The sequence below is a fragment of the Symphalangus syndactylus genome, chromosome 24 (genome assembly GCF_028878055.3).
Source record: "Symphalangus syndactylus isolate Jambi chromosome 24, NHGRI_mSymSyn1-v2.1_pri, whole genome shotgun sequence".
Taxonomy (NCBI): domain Eukaryota; kingdom Metazoa; phylum Chordata; class Mammalia; order Primates; family Hylobatidae; genus Symphalangus; species Symphalangus syndactylus.
In genome coordinates this window covers 25981182-25993464 of record NC_072446.2, presented here as the reverse complement: position 1 = coordinate 25993464, position 12283 = coordinate 25981182, and the positions used below count along the sequence as shown (strand labels likewise).

Sequence of the window (12283 nt, the reverse complement as noted above, 5' to 3'; positions counted from 1 at the left end):
TAGTGAACTATAACCTACCTGGATGTGCAAACAGAGTGTAACCCACTCTTGTACCAATCACTGCGTTTCAACCAAAGGTGGTCAACTGTTCAAACTGTCTGCAAATAAGGCAAATGCCCAGCTGTAACCAATCCAGCTGTTTCTGTACCTCATGTGTGTTTTCTGTACATCTCTTTCCTTTTTCTGTCCATAAATATTATCTGACCATGTTGCACCCCCCAGAGTTGCTCTGAACCTATTCTGCCTCCGGGGGCTACGTTCTTTGCTCAGTTAAACTCTGTTAAATTTCATTTAAGTTTTTAATTAAACAAATATTTGTTGTTTATCTGAAATTCATGTTTTAGGAAATTCAAGTTGAACTGAGTGTCCTATATTTTAATTTGGCAATCTAATTCTGGCAATGGAAAGGCCCTGAAGGAATTTGAGGCAGAGGAATAACATAATCTAAGATTTAATAAATACGTTTATTTATAAAATTAAAACTATGGGTTACTATAAATGAGTTCAGAGGATTTCGAGGCATATAAATAAGTTCCAGGAGCATTTCGAGAAATTCTTGATGCAAAGTCTCCATCTAACAGGTAGAGCAGTTGGTGCAGATGAGATGAGCCTGATTGCCAACCGGCCTGGAGGAACCATGAGCTGTCTCTGCACTCCTTGTCTTTGCCTTTGCATGGTTCTTTACCGGTTATCCAGGCCTATCATGCCCAGTATTTCCTTCCATCCTGACCACATCCCTGCGTGGGAAGTAGGTCACATCAATGGTAAATATGCCGTCGTTATGCAGATGTAGAAACTGAGGCTCAGAGAGGTGAAGTGACCTACCCAAGGTCACACAGGGAGGTGGCACAGGACCAATGTTACAACTCAGGTCTCCGTAACTCCAAAGCTCTTTCCCCTCTCCCTCACTGCTCTCGGTTCTTCAAGGCATCCAGCCTGCAGTCTATCCATGCCGGAGGCTTGCAGGCAGGTCTGGGTGTGGGGCACAGGAAGGAGCCCCCAGGGGGAGCTGCTGGCCTTGGCGCCTGTCCTGTCTTCGCTGGAGCCGGGCGTGCAGGTGGCGGACCCTCCTGGCCTCCTGGGCTGTGAAGAAGGACGCGGCGATGGCGTGCCGCAGGCGGCGGGCGTAGGCCTCCAGGAGCACCGTGGAGCCCGCCAGGAGCTGCAGGGCCCCCGCGACCAGTGGGGCGGCTGCGCGGGGACGTCGGGCGGGTAGCAGTGGGCAGCGCGTGGAGGTGAGGCGGAGCTCCCATTGGTAGGAACTGTGGACCGAAAGGAAGGGGCTCTCCGGGGCCAGCTGGTTGAAGAGGAAAGGGATGAAGCCCAGGACAGTGTATGCCACCTTGGGAAAGGAGAAAAAGGCAGCGTCAACTGAGGGCCCCTCTGGCCACTCCCCACCTCTAGAAGAGGCTTGTCCAGCTTTCCCTGCCTTCATCTGCAAAATGGGTACAGAAATAACCCGTTTGCCAGGGTTTGAGGAGGACCCAATGAGACTAGGAGTGTGAAACAGGTTCTTTTGCCAAATAAAAATCACCATACAAATGTTACTGTCATTAGTATCTTTGAGCAGAATATTTTAGAGAAAACAAATTGCCTGTGGATGTTTGCTCCTTGCTGAGTCCTTAGTGAATACTTTAGATGTCCTATTCCATCCAATGTACACAATTCTATGGGTCGAGCCCAGGAGAAGCCTAACTTAAAAGATGGGAAGTGGCCAGGTGCAGTGGCTCACGCCTGTAATCCCAGCATTTTGGGAGGCCGAGGCGGGTGGATCACTTGAAGTCAGGAGTTCGAGGCCAGCTTGGCTATCATGGTGAAATCCCGTCTCTACTAAAAATACAAAAAATTAGCTGGGTGTGGGGTGCCGGTAATCCCAGCTTCTCAGGAGGCTGAGGCATGAGAATAGCTTGAGCCTGAGAGGGGAGGGTGCAGTGAGATCACACCACTGCACTCCAGACTGGGCAACACAGCAAGACTCTGTCTCAAAAAAACAAAAAACAAAAAACAAAGATGGGAAGCCCAAAGCCACACATGGGTTACATGCTGCCAACCCAGGGGTCAGTCTCAGCCAAGGTGGGTCCCTGTGTCCTGCTTATAAGCATTGGGCCCTGCAGTTTCCATAGGTACGTCCAGGTGAGGAAGAATGGTATCTAGAGAGGCAGGGAAGAAAGAAGTTCACCATTTGAACTTTGGAACCAACCTGGGTTGGATTCTGCACTAACCCAGGTGCAGAAGGATAGCTTGCCACACCCCAAATGATTCAAATGAATGTAGGAGAAACTCCCAAAGCTTTCAGAAAAGATGAAATAATGTGAAAGCAATGAGTGGACCTGGACAATTTATGTTTTCCCAGAGGATCAGAGAGTGCCAGCTTCAAAACTTGCAGAGTGAGGGCCCGCAGCTTGCAAGAAAATGCTGGAAACAATGGTGGGGCATCACCGGGGCTCTGGAAGGCACAGAGAATGATACTGGAGGAAAAGCCTCAGAGACTGACCCCTCGGCCAGTCATTCAGAAAAATCAGATTGAATGTTTTAGGAAAACCATCAGATTACTTCCCCTTCCTCCCTCCCTCCCTCCCTCCCTCCCTTCCTTCCTTCCTTCTTCTTCCCTCCCTCCCTCTCTCTCTCTCTTTCTTTTTTCTTTCTTTCTTTCTTTTTCTTTCTTCTCTCTCTTTCTTCCTTTCTTTCTTCTCTCTCTTTCTTCCTTTCTTCTTCATCTTTTTTTTTTTTGGAGTCTCGCTGGCTCAAGTTGGAGTGCAGTGGAGCAGTCTCAATTCACTGCAAACTTTGCCTCCCAGGTTCAAGTGATTCTCTCACCTCAGCCTCCTGAGTAGCTGGGATTACAGGCACACACCACCACCCCTGGCTAATTTTTGTATTTTCAGTAGAGATGGGGTTTCACCATGTTGTTGGCCTGGCTGGTCTTGAACTCCTGACCTTAGGTGATCCATCCACCTCGGCCTGCCAAAGTGCTGGGATTATAGGTATGAGCCATCATGCCCAGCCCCCTATTTTTCTTTTTATGTATACACGAGAAAGATATGACAAAATAAACCTATGTTAAATAATAAGTGAACTATTTTATACAAATACAATTAAAATTCTAAATGATAAGAAAGCATTGTGTCTAGGTTGAATTGGTAGCATTTTCCGCCCTAAGGATAGATAAAGTAATGGTGTGACTTGCAATTCATGACTATCTGAGATTTGGCGAAAAAGAGCAAATCAGGGAACATACTTAGAACATTGCCTGACACATTTCTTTACTGTGACCTATGGTAAGAAATGCATTTTACAGGCCAGGCATGGTGGCTTATGCCTGTAATCCGAACTTTGGGAGGCTGAGGTGAGAGGAATGCTTGAGCCCAGGAGTCTGAGACCAGCCTGGGCCATATAGTGAAACACCATCTCTAAAAAAAAATTATTAAAAATTAACTGGGTGGTGGTGGTGCATGCCTGTAGTCTCAGCTACTTGGAAGGCAGAGGTAGGTGAAGTGGGAGGCTTGTTTGAGCCGGGAGGTCAAGGTTACAGTGAGCTGTGATTGCACCACTCCACCACTGCATTCTGGCCTGGGCAACAGAGTGAAACTCTGTCTCAAAAAAGGAAAGAAAAGAAATGCATTTTACAGTACCTTCAAAGCAGAGATTGTATTATAATTGAAGAAAATATTCACAAAACCATACACTCCCTTATTGCCTAAGACGTAATCTTATAATTTTCCAGTTGATTCTATTTCATTAAAGAAACTGCCTATGACTCCTTAAATCGATTGATTTTGTGCAGTTTGAAAAACACTTTCTTAATATGTAATAAGTACTTGATAAATATAAGATATTATTAGCTCAAAGTTTGACACTTTGATATATTTTATGCAATGGACTTTTGTGTGAGACCTCACTACTAAAAATTAAAAATAAAAAGATCTGTGGCAAAAGAAAGGATCGAAAAACACAACTCTTGATCTGAGAGTAATATATCCAATTATAAGTCGATAGCAAATATTTTCTATATCACTATTAAAATAGCAAATATTTCAGGCTTTGCAGGCCATACAGTCTCTGTTGCAATTACTCAACTTTGCCTTTGTAGGGCAGCCACAGACAATATATTGACAAATGGCACGGCTGTGTTCTAAAAAAGCTTTATTTACAAAACGAAAAAGCCATTGGATTTGTCCTGAAGGCTAAAGTTGGACGCCTCCTGATCAAGGCCATTCCAAAGTCCTCCTCCAGTCCGACATAGACAGAGGTGAGCTATTAATAACAGCCACTCTTTTTTTTTTTTTTCTTGAGATGGAGTCTCGCTCTGTCGCCCAGGCTGGAGTGCAGTGGCGCAATCTCGGCTCACTGCAAGCTCCACCTCCCGGATTCACGCCATTCTCCTGCCTCAGCCTCTCCGAGTAGCTGGGACTACAGGCGCCCACCACCACGCCCGGCTAATTTTTTTTTGTATTTTTAGTAGAGACGGGGTTTCACCGTGGTCTCGATCTCCTGACCTCGTGATCCACCCGCCTTGGCCTCCCAAAGTGCTGGAATAACAGCCACTCTTTATTAAATAATCTCTTATGTGCCATGAAGCTTACTAGGTACTTTAAGATAATACCACATTGTAAGACACAATAGCCTCATAGGATTAGGAGGATTGATTCAATTTGTACAAATGAGGAAAATGAGGCTAGGACGTGCTGCCACTTGTGAAGGGTGACCTTGGACACAAGTTATTTTAAGGTGTCTGGGTTTCAGCATCCTCAACTGCAATAGGAAGTGAAAATAGAAACCACTTCTTAGGGCTGTTGTGGGTATCTGATGAGTCCCTCTGCCCATGGTGTGGTGCTCCATGGCTGATTCAAGGGCTATTTCTTGGAGGCAAGTCAAATTTAATCACAAGTCAAGGGTTTAACAGACCCTCCCCCTGCCCTCAAAACAATGACTCCCTTCCCTTTTCCCATCATCACACTTACATCATACTTGACCGTGAGCGTGATGGGCACAGTTGGCAACTTCTGAGCCCAGTCCACTGTCGCCTGTGCCAGGAGGAAGGCTACATGGTCTGTGGCCACTGCCACAGCCGTGGCCACCAGGAGCAGGGCAAGCAGCCCCAGCCTTAGAAGACAACTCAACAGCTCCTCCTGTGACAGCCTCAGCTGAGCCGCCTGGAGCAACCAGGTGGGCGGAGGGGCCGCGAGGTGTGTAGCCTGGACCTGTGCCAACCGCTGGGTCAGCTGTTGTGTGGCGTAGATATTGTCAAACCGCAGGTCTGTCAGGTAGCAATGGAGGTACCATGCCGACTCCACCAGGAGACCCAGTATAAACAGCCCTGTGACCACTCGCTGGGTCCCTAGCACTGCTGCCCGGGCCAGGGACTCCAGGCCAGAGAAATCCTCCAGGACCTGCTGAGTGACCCTGAGCATGTGAAGGTAGAAGGCAGAGCCATTGTCCTGGGCCTCAAATGTCAGGCCCCGGCTGCCTGCCTGGCCTGTGGGGCCCAGAGTCCTGGATGCTGCATGCAGCTGGTGAGTGGTATTGAGCAGACTCTCCAGGGAGCCCTCGGTGACACATCTCAGCACCTGCCCGGCCGCACCCACATTGGCCAGGACGTTGGGCACCACAGCAATGGCCAGGGTGGCAGTGCTGTAAGACAGGAGCAGCCGGCGGCCCTGCTCTGTACCCAGGGTGGGCACGCTGAGTGCAAACAGGCAGCGGACTGGGGGCACCAGGCCCAGGCTCAGGAAGACCAGGAGGCCACAGACAGCGGCCACCATGGCTGAAGGTCCAGGAGGATAAAGCAGCAAGGATGCCAGCCAGTGATAAACCAGACCTGCAGCAGCAGCAGCCAGGGAGGCACACAGGAGGAGCTGGGTCAGCAGCTGGCCACAGCTGGCTGGAACAGGCTGGGAGAAGGCGTCCCAGGCAGCCTGCAGTGGGGCAAGGGCCTTCCAGAACCCCAAGTGCCAGGACCTCCACCTGCACACAAGGAAATTGAAGGGCATCTCTATCAGGAGGTGGGTGGGTGGGTGTCTGTCCACTGCCCCTGCCCCACAAACCCATCACCAGGCTTTGCTAACAGACTCCACCCTTGTAGTTACCTAGGTGGACCCATCAGAGTAAGTCACTGTATACCCACACGACATAAGCTGAACCAATCAGAGCCTTCCCCAGGATTACTCTCGCTGGAACTCTCAGAGAAGAGCCCAACTCCCATGCAGTACCTGAGGATGTGAGGATGCAAGTCTGCCCTGTTTGAGTCCATCATTACAGTTTTGTGAAGGAAACTGGTCCAAGAGAATGAAAGAGTCATGGAGCGAGAAGCACAGGTGAAAGAGAGAGAATGAGTAAGAGGAGAGAGAAGAAGAGAAACAATTTCACTTGAGTTAATAGTCTTGGTGGCTTGCTGTATGATTCTGGACCTTCTATTCTTTCTGAACTTCAGGGTCTCCTCTATAATTTAGGGGTGAGGAGGGTGAACTAGTTGGCCTGTGAGGGACTTTTATATTCTATCATCCTTATATTTATTCATTCAACAAGCATTTATCAAGCAACGACTTTGTGTTAACCATTGGAGAAACAGGAATGAAATAAAACAGAAGTCCCTACCTTCATGGGGCTTGCACTATGTTAAGAGCAATGGCAGAGGAGTAGTAAGGAAAGCTTGGATTCTGAACACATTTTGTTGGCAGAGTCAACAAGATTTGCAGAGGCTGATTGGTTGTGGGGTATGAGAGAAAGAGGGGAGTCAAGGATGACGAGGAGATTTTTGTGTCTGAGCAACTGGAAGCACCGAGGTGTCATTTCCTGAGATGAGAACTCTGTGGTCAAAACGGGTTTGAGTGGAGGGGGAGAGAGGAGCAATTCAGTTCAGAACTCTTAAATTTGAGATTCAGTCGAGCCATTCTGTGGAGCTTTTGACAACGTGGTTGGAAATAGAAGTCAGGAATTCAGAGGGGAGGTCAGGCTGGAGTTACAACGTTGGGAGTCATTGATTTATAGATGTCTCCCAACTTTATATCCCTACCTAAAGCCATGGTGCACGATGAGATTCCTCAAGAGAGTGTGTCACTGGGGAGGAAACACATCCAAGGACATGCCTCAAGGCACTCCAAGGCTAGGGGCTCTTAGATGAGGAGGAACCAGCGAAGGAGACTGAGAAACCAATGTGGGGCTTAGGAAGCCAAATAAACAAAATGTTTCAAGGAGAAGGGAGTGATCAAGTATGTCAAATGCAGCCAACAGTTCAAGAACGATGAGGACTGAGCAATGCCTGTTAGCCACTTAGAGGTCACTGTTGACCTTGGCAGGGACAGTTCGGTGGCTTTTTGGGCCAAAACCCAGCTAGACTGGGTCCAGGAGAGATGGGAAGGAAAAGAATAGGAAACACAGTTATAGACAACTCTTTCCAGTAATTTCTGCACTAAAACAGCAGAGAAATGAAGCAGTGGCTGGTAGCTACGGGAAATTGGACCAAGAGAATTCATGTAAAGTGAGGAAATCTATAGCATGTTTACAGGTGGGAGATCTCATTGAGAGGGGAGACATTGACAAAGGGAAGACTCCCTGGAGTGACACCTGTAGGGGTGGGGGCAGAGGGTGAGACTGAGAACATGCAAGGTGGGGCTGGTCTTAGAATGGAGCAGGGGTCGTTCATCCTTAATAGCAGGTGAGAAAGCAGAGGAAATAGGTACAGATGATGGTGAATGAACAGGCAACGTGTGTGCACCTGTGAGAAGTATCCTCTGATATACGCAGAACAGAGTAACGTTAAGGGCATAACCTCTGGACTGCCTGGGCTCAAATTCCTGCTCCACTACTTGCCAGCTATGTGACCTTGGGTACATATCACAACCTGTCTGTGTCTCAGCCATCTCATCTGTAAAATGGTGCAATAAAAGTATGCACCTCCTGGGGTCACTTTGTTTCTGGCACATGGTAAGCATCACATCAGCTATTACCTACCACTACAGTCAACTCCACCAGAGCAGGGACTTTGTCCCTTTTGAACACTGATATGTCCCAAGTGCCTACAATAGTGTCTGCCACGTTGTGAGTGCTCCAAAACTATTCATTAAGAGTAGCATGAAAGAGTAGAATGAACCGATTGCTTCTGTTTGCTCAGGCTGGCAGGAAGCAAGGTCAGCAGAGAAGGTAAGATGCTGGAGGAGGTGATGGATGCTTGAAGAGAAAGAAGAAAGTACAAAATGGTTGCCCAGGAAAGTGGGAGAACAAATGAACTAGGGCAATAACATATGTGCTGGGCAACACTGAGGCCCATTTCAGGTTAGAGATCACACATTATCTTAAGTGAGAGCAGGCAGAAAGGTTATATGGGAATATGGTTATAAAGGGCAGGGAGGGTGATGGGGAGGCTATCACTGTGTTGGTTACAGGCAAAGCCGCTGACTTGCTCCACCACCATCAGCTTGAAGGATAAGCATGAGACTGGGTCTAGTTGATCCAAGTACCTCTGATCCCCTGGCCACAGTGACTGGTTCAGGGATTGCACCTGACTGAAGATGGACCAAGAGAGCTTTCCTCAGGGCTTTGCTGCAATGACAAAAAAACCCTCCTCTTTGTCGCCTTGAGAGCTAAGCTGGTAGGAGGATGCCTCAAGCATTGGGGACCACCATGTAGTGTGAGTCGGCCTGGGATGAAGGCAACACAAGGAAAACAGTGTTAGGAAACAGACAGAGAGTCCCAGTGGCCTTGCTGGAGTACCTGGATCCAGATATTCCTGAAGCCGAAATCTATGCCGGGCCACACACTAGGAAATGTCTGTTTTTCTATAGGCAGTGTGAGATCAATCTGTCACTTGCAACTCAGTGAGTCCTGACTAATACAGAAACCTTTGTCACAGGGCTTCTGGGACAATAAAATGAAATAATGCATGTAAAGCACTTTACACAGGGTCTGGCACAGAAGAAGGATCCTATAAAACTGCACCACCTGTTACTCTGACGATACTTATGTCAACAATGTAGATGTTTCACTCGAGTCTCCTATGTGCCAGGCTCTGTGCTGACCCCTGTGGACACAAAGATGAATTAAATCCTGGTCCCACTAAAGGAGTTCACAGTCAATTGAGGAGACTTACATAGACCATCAGAGTTTAAGTTCATTAACAAAGAATTCTGAGCATAGTATGCCTGGGCCTGGACTGGGGTGGGATAGATGGAGAGTGACCCAGTTTTACCAGGGAGTCAGGAAGGCTCCCTGGAAGAGGTGACATTCCAGCTGAGGGTGGAAGGACAAGTGTCAGTTTGTGGGTGAAGAAGGGAGTTGGACATCCCTGACAGAAGGAACAGCATGTGTAAGGGTCCTGTGCTCTGACCATCGGGAAATAGGGGGTTGGGAGAACCAGAACAGTGGGAAACTGAGATGCAGTGAGGCCTGTGGGGCTGGAGTGAAGGTCACAACCTTGAAGCCCTAAAGGCTGAATCATATGCAAATGTGCTTTATTGTGGCCCATTGTGTGTGTGTGTGTGTGTGTGTGTCTGTATGTGTGTGTGTAAGCTGCCCCCATTTGGAAATAAGGAAGTTTCACATTAAAATCTGGGTTTCCAGCTTTTCTTGAGAGATGAGAAGATCTGGGTTAGAGCTCCCACCTTTCAAAAGGTAGCTGGAGCTGAGTGTCCACTGCCCGCCTCCGACAGGGGAGCAACCCTGCAGACTGCATCCTGCTGATCAATGAACGGGTCTGTCTGCACACCCAGGTGGCCTTCCACGGGCACATCCCCTTCCCAGCTCCCGAAGGCATTTGAATTTGGGACTAAACACCCTCTTCTACTATATAATTAATATTTGGAACACAGTAGCTTTTGGAATAATAGCTGATAATAAAAACAATTATAAGGATTGAAAGCCAGGCCTAAGCCATATTGAATGACAATTCCTGCACGGGGTATTGAAAATGGCAAGGAAACTAGCTGTTGTTTAGCGAGTGCTTACTCTGAGCCAAGCATGTGCCAAGTACTAAGCATGTGTTTTCTCATTCAATTCTGGCAACAGTCTCCTAGATGTCATTATTACTTCCATTTCACAGATGGGGAACTGAGGCTCAGAGAGGTGAGGATTTGCCTAAGGTCACATAGCTAAGGAATGGCGGAGCTGAAGATTTGGGTTCATATCCATTACCCCCATTGGCTGACTGTTTTCTCACCTGTAGCCCTCAGTGTCCAAAGTCCCCAGACCTACCCGGTCTTGACAAGGTGCTCAGCTGCTCCTGGGTGGCCCGGCATGCTGTCTGAATGGCAGTGGTTTCAGGCAGGCGGTCGCTGGCAGCCGTGGCAGGTGGAGAGGAAGTGGGGGAATCGCTGGGGCTTGGGAATCCCTGTCACTTCTGCTTTTCCACTCTTTAATGAAGCTCTCCTGGCTGCCTTGTCCCGCCCTTTTTGGGGTCCACCTCCCGGAGGGTTGGGCAAGCTGCCTCATCCTCTGCCCACAAGCAAGAGTGGGTGGAAGGTGTGGGAAGAGAAAAAGACAGCCTTTTCCAAGCAATGTCTCTAATCTTGGTAGCAGGAAGGTAGAATTAGCTCCATTTTACAGAGAAGGAAACTGAGGCACAGAGAAACCATACAGCTCCCCCTTCCCTCTCACTCCATAGTTGTGTGCCCCGAGGGGAGCCTGATCCCTGCTCTTAGGACTCACAGATGATAATCAGACCCCTGCCAAGTGCTGGGAGCAGTGGCTCTGGTCTCCTTCCCTAGCCCCCTTCCTGTCTTTAGCCTGACTTGGACCTCGCTTCAAATCTCAGCTCTGTCCCTCCCTAGCTATGAGACCTTGGCCAGGTGACCTCATATCTCTCTGCTTGTTTTCTCCCCTTAAAAAAAGTTTAATGAGGCTGGGCGCAGTGACTCACATCTGTAATCCCAGCACTTTGGGAGGCTGAGGGGGGTGGATCACCTGAGGTCAGGAGTTTGAGATCAGCCTGACCAGCATGGCGAAACCCTGTCTCTACTAAAAATACAAAAATTAGCTGGTTTGTGGTGATGCATACCCGTAGTTCCAGATACTCGGGAGGCTGAGGCAGGAGAATCACTTGAACCTAGGAGGCAGGGTTGCAGTGAGCTGAGATCACGTCACTGCACTCCAGCCTGGGCACAGAGCGAGATTCCGTCTCAAAAAAAAGAGAGAAGTGGTTAATGAAAATAACGGTTAACGTTTATTGAGCACTTACTATGTATCAGGAGTTCTTCTAAACAATTTCTCTTCAAATTCACTGAACCCTTACTTTGAACATCCCTTTATGGTAAGGATGTGATTTTCATTCTTCAGCTCAGAAAACTGAGACTCAGAGAGCTACGTTGCCAACCACACTGCTCAGCTATTAATGGTACTGCCATGATTTCTAACCTGCGGGCTGGCTTCAGGGTATACCAGTTAGCCACTGGGCTCTGCTGCTGTGGAGGGAAAAATTCACAGACCTCGTGATTACTTCATAGTGCAGCTGGTACTGCAAATAGTAGGTACTCAATAATGTAAATTCCCCATGCACATGCTCTGCAGTTAGTGCCATGCAGGTCTGCTTTCAGGCTATTCTGAAAGCCAGTTCCTACCTGGAATGCAGACACCTCTCCAGCATCTCTCTACCCCATCACTCCCAGCAGGCCTCCCCTGAGACCCCCAGGCTCCCCCTCTGTGGGATGGACCAGTAGGGGCACAGCCACTTTCCCTTATAAGGACATGTTGCCTGGGTCACTCTCAGGCCTGAAGGGGAACATCCTGCGGCCTGGATAGGGGAAGTGACATTCTTATAGTCACACAGTGATTGAATGGAATACCTGTGACCGGAACCCTCAGAGGGCCTAACACACTTCCCAGACCGTGCACCCCTCCAGGATGTTAGGCCAGCTACCAGGTCTGCAAAGAACTAAGTACATGAGGCAGACTAGCAGCAGCAAACTTGTGTACCCACAGGGGCCACCCTGCTCAGGTCATGAACAAAGCAGGATGAATGCAAATAGCAGTGAGCTGCAAAGTGTAGCCCCACCTCCCTCCTGTCTGGTCAGCTGTTATTCATCTCCAATTGAGGGTCAAAGCCCCTTGAAAATGAGGCCCATCATGACCAGATTTTCCAGCTTTTCTAAAGACGCCAGTCATTCTCTTTTTAATGTAAATGTCAGCTTTTTTTTTTTTTTTAAATGAAAGACTACCGTGCAGACCAATCTTAACAGGTCTATGGGCCAAAGCCAGCATGAGGACCATCAATTTTCACCTTCTGCAGGAGGCCTTAGTCAGGCCTGCTGTTAGCTGTCTGGCTGCAAGGAGATGTCTAGCTATTCCCCCCAAACTG

The 12283-nt window shown here is 48.4% G+C and overlaps 1 protein-coding gene across 1 annotated transcript; it reads right to left on the bottom strand.

The window, feature by feature from the left end:
- Positions 1-445: 445 nt before the first annotated feature.
- OCSTAMP (osteoclast stimulatory transmembrane protein) lies at positions 446-11059 on the bottom strand. Its single transcript, XM_055266045.2, is given in 5 exon segments — positions 446-922; positions 924-985; positions 988-1342; positions 4962-5964; positions 10186-11059. Coding segments are annotated over 5 exon segments (1698 nt in total). The 5' UTR covers positions 10230-11059; the 3' UTR covers positions 446-688.
- Between the last annotated feature and the right edge of the window lie 1224 nt (positions 11060-12283).